Raw genomic sequence first — 22376 nt, 5'->3', positions numbered from 1 at the left:
GTTAAAGCAGCCATTTAGGACCTTTATTCATTGTTCATTCCACATCACATGTACATATAGGTAAAAGGTGCTATTTCACAGTAAGTTCAGGTATATTTACGATGAGAATGTTTAAAATGCTAATTCTAGAAAGCCAGAAGTTGCTACTGTTTCCTTTCTAGTAGACTTGCATGGTAAGTTTTATTCTGCATTGCTCTCTGGWTTTGCTTATTCAAGGGATTGCTATGCTAAATGGGAGACCAAGATTTAATTGGGTGTGATGACACAAAGCTGAATGGACAGAGAAAGATAAATGCCGTTGTAAGTCACTGTTCTWGGGGTCAGACTGATGTCTCTTAACCTTTGTGTCAGGCTGCAGCAGCACTGGCATTTGGGATGACATTTCRTAGTTTTCGTTCTTCGATAGAATGCCTTATTTGCTACCATAAAAATAATTGGGTCAAGGCAGTTACTAATGCTGCAGATGATCTCTGTGACTTTATAAATGGCAAATGGTGTGCTTACATTATCACAGTGCAGTTGGCAGTTTATTTTGTAGATAAGTGTCAGCAACATCATAACATGATAAGGAGTGAAAGAAACTGCAAATAAAAACAGCAGCTGAAATCAGTATCAGAGGTCTAAATTCTGTTCTTTCATTGCTGACATTTACTGAGTTGTATGAATGCATTGGGAGTAAACATACAGCATGTAAAGACAGTTGTGATGGGAATTAGGAATCTCAATAAAAACCTGGAGAGTGTGAGTGGCACGACAAAATGTAAAGGTTCTCCATTATTATCCAGGGATATGATATCATTATAGTATCTTCCAGTGGCAAACGGGTAGTATCTCTCAGGCACTGATTCAACAACAATGAAGATCCATACTGCAGTGGTGCAAAACGATGCTTTGTGTTTATCCCGACCATGTTAATGAAGTGATAGGGTGGGCAGCACCCACGTATCAGTCAAAGCTGATGAGTATCAGGAAATAGACACTTCTATGGATACTAATGTTGAAAAACAACTTTCTGACGTGATAAAATGTTTGACTGGAATACACAGCCAACTTCTGGAGACTATAATATACTGAAAAAGGTGCCATGAGAATCCAAGCAAGGTCATACAATGCCAAATTAAATATAGTACTAGTATTCCGTATCTTCATGCACTATGTATAATGTCCTTGTGTAAGTGTATTGCCTAGCAATCCCACTGATAAAGTAAATAGGCAAACCGGAACAAGAAAATAACAGTACCACTCCAGTTTGTTTTGCTTATTGCAAATGATAATAGCACATGCACCATTCAGCACTGGTCCATGGAGTATGCCTGAGAGGGAAAGAGAGCTTTTAAAGTTACGRATTACATATATCGAATTTTCAATTTGAGCTAAATCCGGTATGACTGAACTGGCAAAAGGAATTTGGAATATAGTATGATGTACAGGCTCTCCTCGTTCTCTACCTGAACTACTGTAAATTTCAAATATGTTTCAGTAAGACTTAACASTAGCACAGGCAGATCTTCCATGACTTGCTATCAAAATCTTTATAAGCTTTTTGATCTAGTATGTACAGTTGAGTGTAGTGCATGACAAGTGAAAGAAGAAAAGCATGCAGCCTCAGGAACAGCAGCTTCCCCTTGACCACTAGTGTCCTGTCTTCTAATATGGCCGGCTGCTTGGCAGGCTGGGACTGAGGTCCAGAACATAGAATCCAGGCAAACAGATAAAAATCCTCGTTGTTGTGAAGGCAACAGCAACCTTGATGTCTAAAGYGCTGAGTGACCCGCTTTTTATTTTTTTATGTTCTTCTGTGAATGAATTTTCCAGCCTAAAAATGTAGTGCTTATGGCAGGGTTAGAAATAATTCATTTTGTCTACTGTTCATGGCCAATTTGCATAAGCCTTCATTATGAACAAGGTAGATCCAGAGGGAATTTTTCAAAGCAAGATTTTTATTCTTTTAAAGTCTAACTTTTCATCCCAAAGATTTTGTATTCCTAAAAAAACAAAGATGGAAATGTTTTGCCAAATTGAGCTATCACCARTTTCAGTTTGTTAGGTTTTTAGAACTTGTCTCCAAACAATGCAGTTGATGCCAAACTGTAAAGTCTGTCCAAGCAGGAGCTTGGGGGCCATGCGAATTACAGACATACATATATACAGTGATATTAGGAAGAAAATAAGAATTTTTACTCAGGAAACCCACTTTGGATGGAAGAAATAATTTTTTTTTTCTAAGATGTTTTTGGTTCCCTGAACAGCCTCAAACAGCCTGAAACAGCTTCAACCCTTAAGTTGATAACAGTGTATTTTCTAGAACATAAYGTTTTGCTTTCAAGTCTTTCTAAACACTGTACAACTTTCGCAAAGTTAAATTTACAGACAGAGGTCAGAATATAATAAATGCAAAGTGAAGACCTGCTGAACAGAGACTGAACTAATTGTACTTTCCAAATTTATGGCTCACCTAGACATAAACATACAAAAAGCTAGTTCAGACTGTACTGAATGAAATTAAGAAGGAAAGTTGTTTCTCTAGACGCTCAGCAGACAAAATTACTTTCTAGGAAGTGAGTATGAATAGAAAACCATCTGTTCAGTTCCCAGTGTGTTTCACAGGTGGAGAATGTTTGTTCTCTAAATGTCTTTTGTTAAGTATTGAGACTTTTCACTTTGATCTGGGGGAACTCATTTTTCTCTTTTCATACTCTTCGCCATAGCTTTTGTGAATACCAAATTTTGCAGGATTTTTTCCATCAACTGAAGTTTTTAAGATATGCCTATAAATTCTTGAAAATGTAGCCACCCTGATGGATGCCATTCAATTAAGTAACATTTGCTTTATACTGTGTGGTATGAAAAGTGATCTAAATGTAGRTACGGAAAGTTATGTTTTCCTAAAATCATCTTGGCTAGTGGTCATGTATGCTTTGAAGCTTTGAATTAAATTGTATTTCTTTTCCTCCCTGATTTCCATTTCAATAATTACAAATGAAGGCTCTAAGCACTTGATTCCAAGTTATGTTGGCAATATAAATAAGCCCTAAATTGGCTATAAATGACATGGCCAAACCTACATGAAGAAACTGTAATGCCAGCAGTTCCTGATCTCATCAAGCTTCTTGAAAAGGATGTTAGACATGTTTAAATGGAGGGAGACAGACAGCTGTGCCACCTGTTCCCCTCTGCTAAGTTGGCCAAATAGAGCCTGAATGTCTAGCTGTGTAACTACTTTAGGGCAATTACAGACCTGTACTGAGAAATCTCATTTCCCCTTCATCTTCTTCAGTTTACTAAATTGTGCTCAGGGCTGATTATGTGAAGTTAGTTGTGTATTTGAAGGGATTGGGCGTGCACAGCTGGATAAAATGTATTTGGAGTTACAGAATGCTTAAAAAAATACGTGTTTGTCTGTGTACACATTTCCCATATGTGTATTATGGGATTTTGATTTTCTAAACTATTCTTGCTGTTTCTTATTTATTGTTTGTATTATAATAGAGCTTGGAGGCCATAACCAAGACTAGATTCTTGAAATGCTATGTTTGTTTTTGTCTTGAGTAATTTGTAGTCTATCAAACAAGATGGACATAGGGATACAGGTGTAGAGAGAAACAGAGCCTTTCCTGAAGTACCATAATAAGCAAGGAAAGGACACAGGTGGCTTGACTCCCAGCTTAATGCTGTAACAAGAAGTCCTGGTCTTCCATCTGAAGAATCTGAAGACTTTTCTGTTGTCAGGACCTAGCTTCACTACACCTGAGTTGGCATTTTGAGCATAACCAATAGCTTTACAGTATTCTGAGGCTGTTGAAGCTACTCTGATATCTAGGACATCTGCCTGTGTGTTTTAATATGTGCTTTAATAATTTCCAGAAGTTATATGTTTTTGAAATCAGAAAAATAGCAAGTCTGTCCATCTTTTTATCATCACCAGAATAAAGCAAGCTACAGGATATGACTAGATCATCTTCAGAATTGGAGTCTAAAACTTTGCAGCTGTAATTTCAGAGAACTTTCTTTTTCTGAAATTACTGTGTTTGCTGCTGAGTGCACTTATTAACCAAAGCCACCCAACACACAGACATAGCCTTAGCAGTTGCAAAGGGAAAAGAAACTTAGCGTTGTGACAAGAACAGTGGGTAACAGCACTGTAATACTATACTGTGACCTACGAGCAGCTGCATATGGTGTTACTGCCAGACTTAACAACAGATATGCTAGATTTTGATGAAAGCAGAATTGGGCTCTCAAGGCTAAAAAATACTTCCARTCTATGGTGTTTAATTTTTCAGCAGAACTGATTCAACTGTCCATGGAGATGGCCAGAAACATTAAGTGGATAGACCAGTTACGTGATAGGGCATCCAAAATTAAACAAGTACCTCATGAAAAGGTTGATACTAGAGTATTACACGTGTTGCCAGGAAAGGATTGACTTATTTAGTAGCTCCATCACTTTAAAGGACAAGAAACTATGATGTAGTTCACAGATAAGAATTTCATCTTGTTCCTGTAGGGGGCAGTTGGGTTGTCTCTTCTGCTGGACCTGAAATAAGCGTGGGGTAGAACTGWCAATATTCTCTGACAATGAGTATCTTCTACAAGCTCCCTCCTTAGTGTCTCTGACAGCATCTGCATACTATTATAGGAGTCAAGAGGGTTTCTCTTTCTAGAAGAAAATGTGTCTTAAATCCTCTGACTGTATAGTACATATAATATCTGATCCACGTATAAATTGACTTAGTGTAACACAATATATTGGTTGTGACTGAYAAGAAGTTATCTTCTTTGTCGCAGTCCCCCAAATCCTGAGGTGTCTACTTTGTTTCCCTTGTGCCTCTAATAGGACCTCTAAAGTCTCGGAGTAGCTAGAAAACTATGTTTCAGTAAAAAATTATTTTTTGAGGAAACTTCTTTTGGAGCTCAGAAAACAATGTATCACCAAAAAGAATCTGGTCTATATATATAACTAATTGTTGTTCACAATTTATCACTAGTAGTCCTTCATATGGCATTTAATTTGTATATGGGGAAGTTCTGCTAGATTTAGCTAGTATTTTTAAAATACCTGATTTTATACGTGTAAATGTATACCGCAAACCATATTCTTCCCTGGCATACATATTTTTGACATTTTTAACAAGGTTATAATAACAGATGAATCTGGCCTAAAGCAAAAGAAAGATTAAGCTGAGTTTACAGCTTATTTTATGTAATTTTACTCCTTATCCAATATTTCTTTGTTCCTTGTTCCTCTCTACTTGCAATTCTTTGTAATAAATGCCTTTATTTTACATGAAATGTTTTATTTATTTGGATTACTGTGAGAATTCTGCATGCCTGTTTACATCCACATTTGAATTTAGTGCGAATCTGTTCCAGTTAGCATGTAGATTTACTCTGTAGTGTTCCACTGTATCTTTTCCACATTTCTGTCTATCCACATGCCAGTATATTTCCGTGTGTTACATATGCTCTCGAATCCCTTTTACCATCTTTTAGACAGTGTTGTAAAATTAATAAAGCATTACAAAGAAAGTGGTAGATTTTTTTAAAAAAACAATTACTGTTTGCAATTTTTACTTTTATGTCTTACCTGATAAGTTAATAATCATGTCATGCATTCCCTTTTCCTATGTTCAGCTGAGTTGATATAAAAGGTGTAATGCATTGTAACTATTAAGTGGAGCATTTCACATGTTTTAGTTTAACTGCATTAAGCATATTATATTTACTAGTACAAAAGGGACAATAAGTAATATAAGGCTGTATCTGTATGCAGTTAAGTAGTAAATATTGTGCTGATATCCAGTTTCTTTTTTTTAGTAATTTGATTTATATTTACATTTTATTCAATTTAATCATAGTTTTATTGTGATTAAGCTACTATTTCTGTCAACAAAAAATGACATTTACGTACGTACTTAAGAGTTGGAGTTAATGAAATCCTATATGGCAAACAAGCTACAGTAGAGGTATAGTTAAGGTTTAGGAATTAACCTATTGAAAGCAATAGTTTTGAAAAACTACTTTAATAAGAAATTTATGCATGTGCATATGTATTAATCAGTATGTGATAGCTAAACAGGGAAAATTGTATTGTTTGGGAGAGTAGAGATGGAATGAATATTTAATAAATCTTTCTGTTACTTGATTTGAAAATGCTGGAATCATCAGTATTACAGAAATCTAGGTTCCAGACTATGSTTTTCCTTTCCATTAATCTGGATCTTCTGAAATCACAACTCTTTTGCAAGCATGTTTTTAATTCAGGTTTCAGTAATATTCCATACGAAATGACAGCTCATCAGATAGCAGGTGTTAAACTGCATAAGAGAGAAGCTGTTTATCATTAAACCCCTCCTCTCAATATGGCAGAATAAATTCTATTACTATGGCAGCTACCACTCACTTTCTGGGGAAGACAGACTTAGGACAAATTCCCCATCTGTCTAGGTCTTGTGGCTTTCATTGTTTCCAAAAATGGAAAAGATRAAGAGTATGGGAGCTTGGGACATGCGTATGTGTGTTACACAGCTATTGCTGCCCTGCTTCTGATCTAGGGAATGGACCTGTGATGATCTCCCCCATTGCAGAGCTTTGTTCACTCCACCTACCTGCCTGCCACTTCTCCTGTCCCCCAGCTTCCCATCCCCTTCCAGAGTCCCAGCCATGTTGCAGGACTCCCATCCTCTCACTCTTCTATTCCAAGATTCAAGCCCTCCTAGCCACTGCAGGTCCTGCAGGCTTCCAACCCCTAGTCTGTGTCCCATGTTCAGTGACAAAAATCAGTCCCAAGAGCTTCCCTTTCCATTTCCTGAACATCCCACAATTCTTACGAATTTTGCCCCACATTATAGCTTCCCCATCTGTCCAGCTCTAATTCACACTGAAACTGTGGACTTTACAGCCCACAAGTCTCCCATTCTCAGCCACTCTCCCTCCAGAACATTTTATTGCTCCCAGCCTAACCACCTCTCCAACGTATGCCAGGGCATCAGACTCCTCTCCTTTCTTCCAACTGAGAATGCCCCCTTCTGCATCCTTCAGTTACCGGAGGCTTCATGCCTTTAAATMCATCCAGGTCTAGTCAAGAGCTGTAGGTTTCCTAATTCAGATGTCCCATTTCCCAATCCCTTTCCAGTCTCACTTTCTCCATACCAATCTATAGTGGAAGCTTAGCACCTCAGTTCCCTCAGCCTTTCTATTCTGGATTTTCCAGTTCACCAACAGCTCCCAAAGATTGCCTCTCTCAGACCATTCTGCCTCTGCTCAGTCTGCTATATCATCTGTCCTGATACCTTCTGATGTCTACTAGCCCGTGAATGCCTAGAACACTATCTTTTCATTAGATACACTCTTTCACCTGACTGCTTCAATTATTGGTTGCCTTCCTTACATCYTTTGATTTCTGTTGAGGACCTTTCRCCCTTACAAARGGAAATTCCCAACTCCTGTTTTGGTGAGKTTTTCAATACTCTGAAAAGTTAGAGAACTTGTTAAAAAAAAACTGTTGTTTTTTTTCAGAGGAAAGATTACATCCAGAAAAAAAATACTAGACTGTCTGTGGTAACTCTTGATAAAACAGTGACACTTTGTTAGTTGTTACAGGGCTGTGCAAATATGAGAGATGGTGAGCTACACAGACAGTATGTGCTAAAATCAGTAKAGGTAAGAGGCGAACTGCTAGAGGACAGAGAACACTAAAGAAGATCTAGATTTCAAGAAGAGTATGAACAGMTAGATTGTGGTGGGTGGCACTCAAGGAAGATGAGGAAGAAATAGTAGATCTGAACTTTAACTAAGAAAGCAGTGATGAGAAATGGTAAGAATGGTTCCGAAGGACTACTCCAGACTTGCAGAGATCCAGGAGAAAAATCTCTGAACARTGTTAATGACAGTGGAGAAGGACAGAGAGAAAGAGGTAAGAGGAGAAAGAAGGAAAGGAAAGCTAGTCCACAAAAAATATGTTCCTGAGGAAAACATGGCAAGTTTTATCTTTCACCAAAGATGAGAGTAAGTATAGCTTTTTCAAGCAACAAGACATACTAGTGTGCTTTGGAAAAGGCACTCTCTGCAAAACAGAGGGAAAACAGAATATGTCACATCACTTGATTAAAGTGCAGAGTTTTAACTGAGTAGAACACAGGTGCAGGRTTCTTCATAGGCTCGTACTTTGCTGTCCTGATGAAATTGAGGCTGCCTACAGTGTATGCCAGGGGACATATTTCTACTTCAAATGTTTCATTAGAGAAATACTCTACTAAACAGAGGAGAAAGAAATTGATGTATGAGTCAGTAAGCTTTTTTTAGTGCTTGCAATGAATTGTAATGGTCTGTAATCTTTTCCAGCTCCTCTTAAAAATTATGTTATTAGTATGTTATTGTTGCATTCTTTGATTTTTTTCCCACTGAATTTTCTACTCAGTGTGTAACATTTGAAAATAGGATACAGGAAAATGTGCATAAGGAACTGAGTTTTTTCTCCATTTGGGAATGGTAAAAAAATATTAAGACTGTAGGGGCTTATTTTGTAATACTGCTGCCTATCACAAGGCACTTTAAGTTGATATTTGTCAGGTTTTAGTATAATAAACTACTTAGTAGTTAGTATTTGATCATATTTTCTTATATTGCCTTTCAGTAAAAGAGACCACTGTAGCAAATATATTACTATTAAAAAYGTTAAAATACAAACTATTAGTACAAACCTCTTTGAAATCCCATCTGGGATGTTAGGTTTAGTTCTTGTGGGGAGTCAGTCACTGAAAAAAGAGTTTTACACTACCACTCACCCCCTTAGATCAGTAATCAGTAGAAATAGCCTTTGCAAAAGACAGGAACTGTTAGAACTATGTATAAACTATAAAAAGCAGGATAGAGGGAGTATTTTATTGTAGTAGGACATCTGGGGAAATGACAATAGAATCAATCCTGCTGTGACAAACTTGTAATGCTGCATTTGTGAAATGACAAGAACATTACCATGAAAAACAGTCATAATTCAAATACTCTAGGGATCTTTTAGTTCTCTGTGATGCAGTGACATTTGATGTACATTTCTGTCTGGAAAATGAATAATAATTACACTGTCAGTATGGCTGTAAACTCTTTTCTGTTTTGTGATGGGGTATTTTTCATGTTAGCACTTACAGGTCTAATCAGTTTGGAGCCTCGTTGTGGTGTAACATAGCAAAAGTCTACAGTGTAAATGGACGAAGCAGATAATTTGTAAGAGAGAATAATAGCATCTTCCATTTTGTGTATCAAGGACTTGAATGCAGAATAAATTATTTGTCTGTAAGTCACAAGAACTCTCTGGTAGGATTCAGAACTGAACCTAAGTCTCCCAARAATTGCCTAGTCCATACTGTGATGCAGAACACCTTTCTGTTGAGGTCATTCCAGCTGAAAAGCTGCATAGTATTGGAGTGTAAGCCCTCCAACATACCTCAAGAAATTCAGACTTTCTGAGTATCCTGTGCTGACATTAAGTGGGTGGCAGATAGTGGCRCCCCTGCACAACCTCACAAAACAGGGAAGCAGTGTGGTGGCTCAGAACTGTTATTGCAGTGCCATTGAGAGGAAGCAGTGATTGTTTATTTGTTCATTTCTTTATTTACTAACCAAGTATTTTCTGTATTTTGGAACTAAAGCAGGAATCCTCTTAAGACAGCTTTTCTTGTGATACATAGAGTCTCCTTCTAGCAGGATTGCCTAGCATATTCCAGGCAATTTCCTTCTTCCTCAGCAGGTCTTGAATTTGAAGTCACTCTATTGCAGAAGCATATCATCTCTTTCTCATGTACCCAGCCGTCCTGAATCCCCTACACTTCTACTCCATTTTTGTGTTTTTCAAGAGCTAAACCAACATATATTATGAGACAACTTTTATCTACCTTTTGCTATGTTATAGTTGTCTGGTCTGAGCTGATTATCTCATCTCTGTCTATAGTCAGTAGAAAGAGACAGGTAACCTTCAAGATTTGACTGTATTTTTACTATTAGAGAAATACCTGGCAGCAAATAATGGATTTCACAAGCCCTGAGATACTTAGGACACTTCAAATTCATACTCGAGCATAATTCACAATTTAGAAATACCCATTTTTTTTCAGAACACCGTGAGAATGCCACTAAAAGAAAATGGCTCTTGCTGTGAAGTCAAGACTAGTTCCTGGAGATTTTCCCTGTGATACTTGCTTTAGAGTGTTAGGACATAGCAGTTTTTAGAGGATGTGATAGCTTAAGCCACTGCCCTTCCAGTCCATCACTCCTTCCCACTCCCACACAGATGCGCTGTACTACCATTCATTGAGCCTCAGTGTCAACAGGCTGATGGAACTGTATTAACTAAAAAAAAAATGGTGTTTTTTCTTTTTTTTGTAGATAAGTCATTTCCATACAGTTGCTTACTTGTATATGGCTACTTGACTTGCTGTGCCAGTGTGTAAGAGTGGAGTAGGTACAGGCACTAATGGGGTTACTACGTACATGTATGTAAAACCACAGCCAYATTTTGATCAGGTCCCACAGTTATGATGAGGACTCCTTCAGAGAGGAGAGAGAGGTTCAGTTCAGTGATTTTGATTGTAGAATCAGAGCCCAAATCAGATAGTCATCAATCTGTGGGAGACGGCCTTGTCATTTTGTAGGAGTAATCTCTCTCCATGCTGAAGCACAAAAAAGTAGTWAGGTTGCATGATTCTGAAATCTTTATGCCCTCCCTACACAAAGTGGAATAATTGGACATAAATAAAGCTTAGCACTCTATTTTTCTTCTGTTATTATATAGGCATTTATTTACTATCTAAACTGTGATTTCTCATAATATTCATACCACAGGTCAATTGCTCCGTCTGAAAATGTTTCGAGAGGACCATGGATCTTGGATGACAATGTTCTTCAGTACCATCCTCTTCCTCTTCATTTTTTCTCACATTTATAATCTATTCCTGATTATGGCAGGGAATATGAGGTAGGTAACAATTTTTTTGTGTCTCTTTAAAATATATCATTTTGGAAGCTCTTCATACTACACTACGTTAGAGGGAACAAGCTTACCAAAATGTCAGTGTGTTAATATTCACCACCTTTTTTTATTTCTCTGTTTTCTAAATTTAGATAGTATACTAGTATGATTGGTTAATTAGTCAAGAAGATTAAAGTATCAATTATAAAAAGTGAGATCTTGACCAGTTATACCAACTGTTACATGATAGTACGAATGATCCTTAAATATAATTGCTTCGGTTAAAGATTACAGGTGTGCAAATTAGATTTGAAGTTAGGACTGAGTAATTTAAAAATATAATCAGTGTACACACTCAGTTAATTCAGTGTCAAAAGAAATTGAAACATCCAAACTTGAGGACTTGCACACTCAAACCACAAACATTAAATATGTGCTACAGTGCTATTTTGTATATGCAAAATAATATTTGCTAATCCAGTTTAGTAAAAATAGTCTTAAAAACCTGTTTGTTTTGTTCTTTTCCTACTCCCACAGGGCAAAGTTAAGGTTGGTTTAGGGGACAGATGTTATGTTTTTAGTGTGCCTGGATTTATTTTAAGCTAAGATTTTATCCAAACATTTTGCCTTAATGAAACTTTTTCCAGTTACTCTCAAAATTAACATTGCTTTCACATGTTGATTGTCCTGAAAAAAACTGCTTTATTAGTCATCTAACGCGCACTAAGTGAGTTCTTTGGGCAAAGCTACACAGACATGTTGTTTATAAAAGGCAAGGTAGCATCTGAAGAGTTTCTAGCAAGGAAAAAGAAATTCAATCTATATTTGAGTTGAAGAGCAGGACAAATAAGTGAATAACTTACCTTCACTTTGCAGAATAGAAAAGGCATAACAAAAGATCTGATGAGGTGTTATTTAATTGACCCTGGAGTGGTATGATGTATTACAGATCTTAGTGTGCCAAAAAAATACACAATATATGAAGAACTTTAAACAATGTGAGATAAAACAGAAGGTTAGTAGGAAACAGATTGTGTCACTTAATGAGTGTGAACACAGACCAGCTGGTCTAATCWTATGATTGTTGCAATAAAACCAAACATTATTAATTTGTCTTAATTCAGGCAAGGTCAGTAAGGCAAAGARTCACTCACTATTTTAGGAGAAAAAGGGATCATGTGGCCAGGAGGCAATCATGGAACAAGGTGGTAGAATAGGTTGAATAAGAGAGAGAATAATCCTCCCCCAGTGGGAAGGTGGGAGCACTACAGGCTTCTGAATTCCCTGTTCAAGTATTTGTGCTATTATTGGTAGTAAGTTATGATTTCTGTTAGATATTTATAAAATTCCAGAAGCTCCACTAGCTGTTAGACAAAGTATTAACCAGTTTGAAAGCTTGACTCGTGTCTGGAAATCAGAGTTTATTTGTCCTTGTTGATGTTTCTGTTCCCTGTATTTATTACAAATTTCCGTGGTTCATATGCATTCTATTGGCTGCATGGMGGAGATCCCGTGACGAGCTGCGTCCAGCTGAGTGCGTGAAAGTAGGCACAACCTATAAAATAGTTGGAGTCAGTCAATCTACATTCTCCCCTAAGGTGGAGTGCAGTTTTGTCTTTTCTAGAGCGTATGCCAACTCTGTATTTGTCACTGACCATTCTGGGGAACTGACCCTGCTATGGCCAAGGAATCATTTTGACTTGTCAAAGTGTGGCGAAGGCTTATTAGGAATGTTTTGTGTGCATTTCAGCAAAAAAGCACTAAGCAAATAAAGCAGAAAATAAAGTTTTAGTCTCAAACTGCACAACTTGAACAGAGCTGTTGAATCAGTCCTCCCAAAGTGCAGGTAGAGCAGTATGTAACACTTTTGAAAAGATGGACAGAGGGATTCCACAACAAAAGACAAACATCATCACTTCACATTACCACAAAACTTTTTTTTAAGGAGTAGATTCCTTTTTTTCCCTGAGTAAATGCAATCCTTACGAAAGCTAATTMTTTCATGTCTTATACTTCCATATAAAAGAATACCTCTGGCAACAGACTTTGCCACAGTGCTGTTTTGAAATGACCAACATCAGAGGGACTGGTTTCCAGGATAACGGTCAGGATCTGTCTACTTGAAGGTTACAGTCCCTGCAGGGACAAGCTGACCTTTGTGCTTGTGGACTCCTGTGCAATAAACACCTTGAAGTACAAGCATCCAAAATACTCATCTTTCCAAAACAAGGGCTGTGAAAATCTTACAGTTACTGGCTGCAAGGCTGAGAGAAAGAAAGAACAGTTCTTATGTATGTTTGCTTATCATTCTGTCTCTGTATCCACTTGCTTTGCATGCTGGCAGGAGAGTGATTTTGACAAGTTTCCCATGTCAGATGTTTGATCTTATACATGAAAATTCCTTTGTGGCTCACTAGAGTAGGAGAATCATATGTCTTGCCAGTGCATCCCAGCGCTGATGATCACTGCGGAAACAATATCCTGTTGAGGGCTGGAGAAACCCGTGCCAGGAGTGCTATAAAGTTGTTTCATGTTACCATCTGTAAGAATGTATGTTTYACAGTTGCCAGGCCTTTCTTTTTAAAAAAAGTATTTTCAAAGATACTTCACACGTCTTAATTTGACAAACTTAAAAATGTCTGCGTGTATCCCTTTAAAAAGGATAATAACAAAAACTGTATTTTGCTGGGAAGAGAAAAAACTGAACAAGTAGCAGGTATTTGAAGAGGTACTGAACAGCTGTTTGCGTGGTGAAAGTGTGACAGTTGAGACTGAAGATTCTGGGATAGATTGAGATGTATTATTTTATATGTCCCTCTTCTTTTTCAGTGCCATTTCCTYTTAGGGGCTTCCCAGTTTATTACACTAACCCGCTGTACATTAGGTCATTGTTCTTCTAGKCAGAGCTGAACATCTGGCTGCAGAAACATGTCTGAAAAGCTGTCAGAGACTGATTTGCAGCTTTGACTTCTTCTTGCTTCTCATAGTTAATAAGCAAAATCATAGCCGGGTATATGGCCCAAAAAAGTAGGTTTGTAATGTAGAATATCTCTGTCAGGATTGTAGCAAACTTACTATCACATAGCAGAAAGCCAGGTTACGGAGACAGAAAACAAGAAAAGATGCCTCATTTACACATGGTAAATTGACCCAGGACTAAACAAAGAGTTAAGGTTAAAGTAAAGGAATTCCGGTCAGAGCTGTTTTCTTCTCTCATAAGATCAGTCTCTTAGGTGCTATTTAAGTATAAAATGATTGTGGTTAAGGATCTTCATTGCTTACCAAACTATTCCTGAACAGTCATTCAAGAGGCATAAAAGATAAGATGATCTGGAGGTAGGCAGGGTTTCAGCCACTATTCAAATTCAGAATTAGAGACCTGGGGAATTAGAGCAAGATGCTTAAGTCAGAAGAGACTGGTAACCATCTAGAGAGCAGGCCTTGTCTAAGCTGCTGTAGRAATGAGCCAGAAAACTGCTGTTCCTGTGTAAATCAAGTTTAATTTTAAGGAGTGGTCTATGTTCAAAAGATTTATTTTGGAATATTTTTAATATTTGGGGAACAGTAAAAACAGCTGTAGAGAAACAGGAGAAGTATTAGCTTGTGTGATACTAGAGGCTGAACTGTGCCATGGGAGTGAGGCCATCTAATTTCCTCTGTAATTTGGACTTTTAAAGTTTCTGAAGTAGTGAGAAGYGCACTGAGTTACAGCTTCTCAATGGGTGTGCCTGCATTAGCCAGCGGTGTGGTGCATTGAGAGGGACTCTGGTATGGCACAGTGTGACAGATGAAGTTCAAAGGTTGGAACCCTGTGGTCCATCACACCTGTGCACGATGTTCCTCAGCGCGATGAGGCCGGAAGGCCTGATGAAAGGGTTAGCTGCTCTTTAAAATGTCCCCCTCTAGGACRCTGTCGTTTTGTCTGCTTTGCACTCATCTTTGTTCTCACATGACTGAACAAATCTCTCCTTCCTTTATCCATYTTAGAAGAGCTGTGAGAGCTTGTCTAGGGATCTTAATCTATACTCTGAACATAATTCCATCAACATAGGCCTGCATATAATGAAGTTATTTTCTGTAGTTACAGAGAGTAAGAGGATGCTGATTTCTCTGTCATGGAACTTAGCTTCTGCTTTACTGATCTCCCCTCCTAAAATATGTCTKTCAGCTGTTGTCTTTTAATTGTATCATTTTCTTCAGCCAGTGATCTGAGAAAGGAGGACCACTTTGCTCAGAAAATYAACTGGAACATTGGCAGGGGTTGCTGGATGAGGCTGGTGGAAGCATACTGTGATCAGGATAAGTGATAATCAACAATGGCTGCACACGGGAGCAATCTAGTGGGAGCCAGCCCCATGGCTACAGCATCAAAGAAACAAGTTTTAGGACCTAAACCCCCACAGAAATGGTATTTATCATTCTCTGGAATCTTGCAGCCACTAATCTSTATGGCTTGGTGACTAAACAGTTTGGTTTTGGCAAGTCGACAGGAGGAGACCATTGTGGAGGTGGCTAAGTTCRTCATCTGCATGGTATTTTTTAGAATTGCCCAAGTGGTTTAACAAAACCTGTTGGCTGCCTGGCACATGACTCAAATGATTACACCAGCTGTAAGGATACAGCTGTCTTGTAATGCAGGTCTTCGTGGTCTAGAGAGAGAGATTCATAGATATCACTGCAGGGTTTTCCAGTGGGAACCATGACATGGATATTCCAGAATTCAAATCGGAAATTAAAGAGTAACTCCATATTTTTTCCCTGATAGGATCAGAGTGATGCTCTCTCTCTCTCTCCCTCCCCCCCCCCTTTCTCCCGTAGCTGAGGTAACATATGTACTTTCTCTCTGAATTATGTGGCCTGAACCAGAGAGCAACAGCCAAAATTGCTGTTTGAGGCATATCCTTTCCATGTGCCACAGGGACACACAGCATGCTTTTGAAAGGCTTTCTGCAAGATGGAAATGTTTGGGAACACTCTAGAAGCCAGTGTACTAATATTTGTTACCTTCTTTGTCCTTTACAGTCGTGTGGCAGTGCAGGGATAGATAGGCCCCACTGGGCTACAGCTAACTAGTTTTGCAGTATTCTGATTCTGCTGCAAGCRCCTGAAGAGGATGGAGTATCTGACAAGGTATCAGTCTCAGATTCCATCTGCAGATGTGTCACCAAAGATGGTGGTGACARTGTTGTCATATGAATGAATAATTCTCGGAGACAGATGAATTCTTCTCTCTCTGAAACTTTCTTTGCTTCTGACTGTGTTTTATTGTTAAAATTAATTTCTGAAATATATTTCTGCTTTTCTATTCTGTTTCTACCCATTCTGGCCTAGATTTCTGTGACCCTAATTCACAGCATGTATATGAACTGCAACTTCTGTGGTAGTGCTGTGCCTAATTCTCATTGGAACATCTCTCCTTTATATGACTTTCTGCAATGTGTCACCACATTGTAATGAGGCAGCAAGCACTAGGCAAAGGWGGATCCATGTCGAGCTGCAGAGAGAGCCCTATGTGCCCCTATGTGGCCGTGGAGGCCATGTCCTGCTGGCTTGGGGCGAGGGGTGGCAGGGAGGGCTCAGGGAGCCCACAGAGCAGCAAATGAAGCTGCTTGGCAAGAAAGGAGGTGGAGGAGCTGCACAGGAAGGTAGCAGAAGCCTGTAGATGTTTCCAAGAATCTCCTTCCTGTAAATATCTGCAGCCCGATGGCTGTATGACTGATTGGTGTTATGGTGGTCTGTTCCATGTTTCATTAACTTATGGCCAGTTACCATAAGCACACTGCACACTACACACTACAAGACCCTCTAGCATGCAATTCCAGCTTGGTTTCAGAAGAGAGGCTCTTACCTGCATAGTAGAGGTTAATATAAATGTGTTTAGAATCAGTGTGGTGTGCAGTGTACCACGTGTGGATCCAAGGAGGCTTTATAATTAAAAACAGCCTATGTTGCACGGTTAAACTCTCAGCTCAGTGCCTGGAGTTGTAACGATTTTCAACATTTTCAATTCAAGGATGAAAATTTAATTTGCAGTGCCCATTTCTTCTGCTCACTGGAGCCATCTTATATCAGAGCACCATCTATTTTAGTCATAAGCATTAGCTATATACATGTGATTCAGTCCTTATATACTCTAACACATATCAAATAACTCTGACCACTACTCGAAGTCTCATGTAGCTCTTGACCCTGTGCAGTCCATTCTTGGAACAACAATTAGCTCTGTGATACCCGAAGGGTGACAAGATTTCCAGTAACTACCTGARCAAGTGGAGTAAGTGCCTGTGTGAGGCCTGAAGTACAGGTGAGAAGCTGTGGTATGCCCTTTATCTCAGTATCGTTGAATACAGTTTTAGAAAGTGACGTGCTTGTGCGTTCTGTAGTTAATCGAAGTCATTTGGATTCTTAGACTTCAGCAGTGATTTTGAGCTGTGTAGCACCTAAGAACCAGAGTGTGTTAGTTTAAATATGTAAAACTTACAGGAGCATACGGGGGGGGGGAATCTTTTTTGTTAATCAAATAGGAAAGAAGAGATTTGTAGAGGGAAGAAAAAGACATGTACAACCAATGTTCCATGGTACTGCGTTTGCAGTTTCTTAATGTATTTGGGGAAGAGCCACTTGGTGGCAGCAAAGGGCACATTTTAACAGAAGGAAGGATAAATCTAGTGGAAGGACAAGGTGATTCTTTCTATTAAACTTTTTCTGGATTTTTTATATACCACAAACATAAATTCACTGTCCCTAATGTATAGTCTCATTCAGTAAAGGAATTCTGAGTGTTGARCTGTTCAGGAAATGTCCCATATATTTGTCCTTTTTATGTGACTTTTTTGTGATTGTCATGCTAAGACAATCTAAGTTGATATGTAGATCTACTGGAAGTTTTTTTAATTGTGTTACTTTTAAATGGAGAATATATCTCTTGTAAGAAACCCAGGCTCTTCTCTATGAACCTGCCTCAGTAAATATTGCCCTTATATTTAAAATTACAACACAGTGATGTGTTTTTCATGTGATGTCTTAAAATCAAGAGACTGCTTGTCTTACAAGTATCAGCTCTCTGGTCTTGGATGAATCAATTTTAAATTGACCAAAGGATGTTCAGGTGCATTATTATTCAACATTATAAAGTGTTGTTAAAACCGTAGACACAAACCAGTTCTATTTTTATGTTAATTGTTACTATAATAATAATACAGGTTGTCAGGATTGTCTCCTTTGAGTACTGAATGTGTCAGTAAGGGGCTTGGAGTGAACTCCTTACCTATGCTGTCAATGGCTTTTGGTTATTCTCATAAAGAGCTAGGGGAGGGTATGTGCTTTTGGTGTACTTGTATCTTTTATTATTGCTCATTTCWTTTGTAGCAGAAGTGTGAAATTCCAACACAATTTTTATTACTGATAGAAATTCCTTAGGAGCAGAAAGTATTCCTGTAACCAATTTTATGTATTTGGACACAATTGTAAACAAATCTCCAGCTGTTAAGTGCATGTAAAGAGGATGTGTATTTCCATTTAACAAGCTGAAACAAAGAAACAGCTGTATACATTTTCAAAGAACATAATAATAGCTTTCTACTAAATACTTTCAACTTCACCTCTATCATAAATAGTTACAGTTCCTTTCTCTTATTTTTTTTTTCCTGTTGCACCTGTATACAGATTACTGTGTCTCTGGAAATGTGAACTCTACTGGAGACTTTACACAGATTTTATTCAGTGTTCTGTCTCTTAGTTTGCTTTTTACTTTTTAATGAGTCTAGCGATATGCATCATTAGCACATTTTTTAGAGCAGATTTTAGGAACAAACTGTAATATGTTTTCCTAAATACTGTTACTGTTCTATAGAACYGTAAGATCCACAGTGGATCAAAATTAGCCCTCCAGACCACCTTCATTGTAACATGTGTCTACACAGCCATATGTTTCATGACTTTTATGTTAATGTATCCTTTGTATTTTTCTGTTTTGGTCATGTAGCTATATCAGAAAGCAAAGCATGAATTACTTCTCCTCCTTCAAGCTTTCAGCTGGGAGAGAGTTTAACAATTTTCCTTACTCAGATAGAAAAAAATATTGCATATTGTACTGTGAACTGTAGAAAGTTTAAGCTGTTGTGAACTGCCGGAAGGAATGTGTTTCAAAACCATAAGTCCTCTATACTACTCTCAGAGATTAATCTCTTGAGGGCATCATGAGTCTTTCCCAAATGGTTTGCAGAAAACAAGGACTCCCTTAGGTAGGTTCTAAATAGCATAAGCTGAAACAGACTTAAACCATGTAAGTGTGTGTAGAGAGCAGACGGTTTAATGTAGCTGTAAGAATCACAGTCATAAAATGCTGCTCTAAGAAAGTAAAAAGCTGCAGTCTTTAAGGGTCTTCAAGTGAAGCATTTTACTGCAGATCATCATCCTAGCTGTGATCCTAAGGCTCAGGTATCTAGTCAGATGACATCAGCAAAAGAAACCATACTTTGCTAGTAACTATGATTGAAGAGTTTCAAGAGTCAGCATTAGTACTTGAAAATTGAAGTTTACCTAAGAATTGCCAAAGGAGTTCAAGGTGTTTTAACCTTTATGGCTAAACATAATCACATCACCTGGTGAAAAGGTACCTCTTGGTTCCAAGTGTTAAATCTGCCTTATCACTTATATCTTCTATAAATTAGACTTCAGCAAGCTTTTGTTCCTCCTGAGCCAGGAAATGGCAAAGGGAATAAAATTCTTAGTTTGGATGCCATTAAAAGATGATGGTTCTGAAATCCCAAAACCTTGTTAAGTCTAAGAAATTTGCTCTCCAACCCATGCTCTTTGTGCAAGCAGAGGACAAAGTAGATCTTGCAGATCACTGAGCAACTAGTGCAAAAATGGTCATAGGTCCCAGGGSAGATGGATGGGAACAGCCTATGAAAGAGATCGCTTACCCAGAAAGACATCTCAGGAGTCAGCAGAGTCAAGGCTGCTGAAAAACCTGTGGCAGAGTTGGAGTTGTGTTATCATGGAGTACCAATAGTATGGGTTGATTAGGTTGAGTGCAATGTAAATTGCTTTAATAGAAGGATTGAAATTAATAAGAGATTTTACAGAAACACAAACTAGAAGGGAAAAGAATTATCCACGCAGGCCATTTTTTCTGTGAACTTTTTTGAGTGGCTTATGAGCAAAGCTGAATCACRGAAGTTCAAATGACACAATCCAATTTTAAAAGAGCTCTTTGTCAAGAGACAGGCAGGTTGTTAGAGGACCCGGGTTGATAGTTAGATACTTGTGTGTACTGCCTGCATTAGTCTGAGGGACTTCGGAAATGTTTAGATAAGAACTATTGTCATAGCACTTTTGTACTCTGTTTTTTTTTCTATTGCTAAAATTAATGATTCTGATTTTAAGAAAGCTGCCACTATATACTAATCAGAGGTGCCAAAAGGGAGGAACTGTAAGTAACACAGCCAGACTGATCAGTTGAGAAAGCTAAGAAAGGATGCTGGAGGCTGCAGTGAGAAAAGCATGTGAGGAAGGAAGGCATGCCCAGCACCTCCAGGGTGKCACTCAAGCCCTGGGTTCCGCAGAGAAGCAGATGGCCCTGGGGCAGTGACCCTGTGGTCCTGCAGTGGTGCCTTGGTGACACTGGTGTGACTTCTGGAGTGTCTAAAGGCTCTATCAGAATGATTCCACTTTCCTCCATCTTTTTCAGTGCTATGGATATCTGACCATAGGAACTGATCATGGCACTACGTATTTATACCATATGCAAAAGTTTGTTTATAGCACTGTTATATATTTCAAATTTTCTTTCAYTTTTTAAAAATACTGTGTTTGTATTTAAAGTAAAGAGGCCCTACAGCTAAAAATATTCAAAATGTTAATTAATGCATTTGTGTTACTATGAACTTTGTATAAAACCAGGAAATATTACCTRGTTCATTTTTTGATGATATAGAAAAATTTGCACATATTTGAAGTGTTTGTGTTCGCATCACAAATGCAGTGAAAAAGCAGATTTCCTCTGACCATCCTGTGGGCATTCTCTGACAACTTCTTTTCGAAGGCAAAGGCTGTGACTTCTCTTTTTAATTCATACTACTCTTGATTGCATTGATATGTAGGTATGTGTAGTGTTTTTTCTTAATCATTCTATGGCATTAACTGTGGCGTATCTGTTAGGATTGTATGGAAGTATCCTGCTCTGTCCGCTGTCTGCCAGTTCAGGAACCGTAGGATGCTRTTGCCTATGTATCTTGCTTTAGTTGCACATGACACATAATAGTTCAGTCTCCTGAATGCTTAAATGCTTCGCTGTAATCCAAAATTCTGAGTTCCAAAGGGCAAAGATAACTTGGTCTAACGTTGCGGGGTTACACTGCCGTAAGGTTGATTGTTGAGTATTTGTATCTCATGATGCAGGGCTCTATATCTGTGGCTAATTGCAGTGTAGAAGGCTGAAAGACACCTCCTGAGGCCTGTTAGAGTATAGGGTTATAGTCAGTATGATCTGGGTAAAGTCTACTGTTTTCTTATATAAGAAGCCAGATTCCTAGGTCTTCCGAGGATTTTTTCTCCCARTAATCTAGGAAATCTGTGAAGCTGTGATCTAGACTAGGAAGAGGTTTGTCCCTTGCGAGGCATGAAACTAGAACTGGACCAGATCTCAGCAGGGCAGTCTGTGTGGAACCGCTGCCAGTTTCTGTGACCTTAGGAGCTAGTACCTTCCTCTTTCCTTCTCTTTGTTTTTAGTCAGTTCATGTGAGAACAATCACATAAACACACAAAATTAAGTTTTAATAAAAAGGAAATGAGTAACAAGCACTTCAGTGCAGAACAGTTTATTAAAGAAGGAGAATGCTTCTTGCAACTTTTCATTCCTCTTCMTTTTGGCTGCAAGCCCCTAAGTATCAAGCACTTGGAATGGAAAGACGAGAACAACTGCCAACCCTAGTGAGACTTTTTCTTGCCCTAGATACTGCTGTTGTATTCTCTTTTCTATCCTGCACAACTGAGGAGCAGAAAGCCCACCCATCCCTCGCATCTGAGCCAGTCAGTGATAAAGCAGATGGYAGCAGTGGATGGGAAGGCAGCCTCTTCCGCAGGCTTGTGGGGCTGCCCGCGTGGAGGGCCTGACTGTGATGGATATTGCTGAGCAGGAAAGCCACGATGGAGAAGAGAAAGTATTGGACGTGCAGGAAGAAACTTCATAGGTGCCTGCTTTCTTCTGTTTGGCAGCAGTGGTGGCAGCAGCCAGTAAGACTCGGAGGAATTTGGCCCCTGTAGTGCTTTCAATTCCCGTAGGGTAACACCTGGAGTAAGAACCTCGTGTAGCGCCCTCCCTATACCCCTGCATGTATTTAATGTCCCCTATTTGAAATGACTGCTTGCGTGAATGAAATTGGACACTTCAGGTTGTCCTTGCCAGATT

General features: G+C 38.6%; 1 protein-coding gene and 1 pseudogene across 1 annotated transcript in view; one reads left to right on the top strand and one right to left on the bottom strand.

The window, feature by feature from the left end:
• Positions 1-22376, top strand: part of TMEM117 (transmembrane protein 117) — a 211459-nt gene that overhangs the window by 20206 nt on the left and 168877 nt on the right. Inside the window, exon 2 of the mRNA XM_085318507.1 lies at positions 10837-10969. Within this exon, the coding sequence (XP_085174633.1) occupies positions 10837-10969 (133 nt within the window). The remainder of the gene's footprint in view (positions 1-10836; positions 10970-22376) is intronic.
• On the bottom strand, positions 247-6211 carry LOC146588098 (lysophosphatidic acid receptor 6-like; annotated as a pseudogene).

Source organism: Rhea americana, unplaced genomic scaffold (assembly GCF_003343005.1).
Source record: "Rhea americana isolate MKP2758 unplaced genomic scaffold, rheAme1 scaffold_54, whole genome shotgun sequence".
NCBI lineage: Eukaryota > Metazoa > Chordata > Aves > Rheiformes > Rheidae > Rhea > Rhea americana.
The sequence above is the reverse complement of the archived record's forward strand: the minus strand, read 5'-3'. Positions and strand labels throughout refer to the sequence as shown.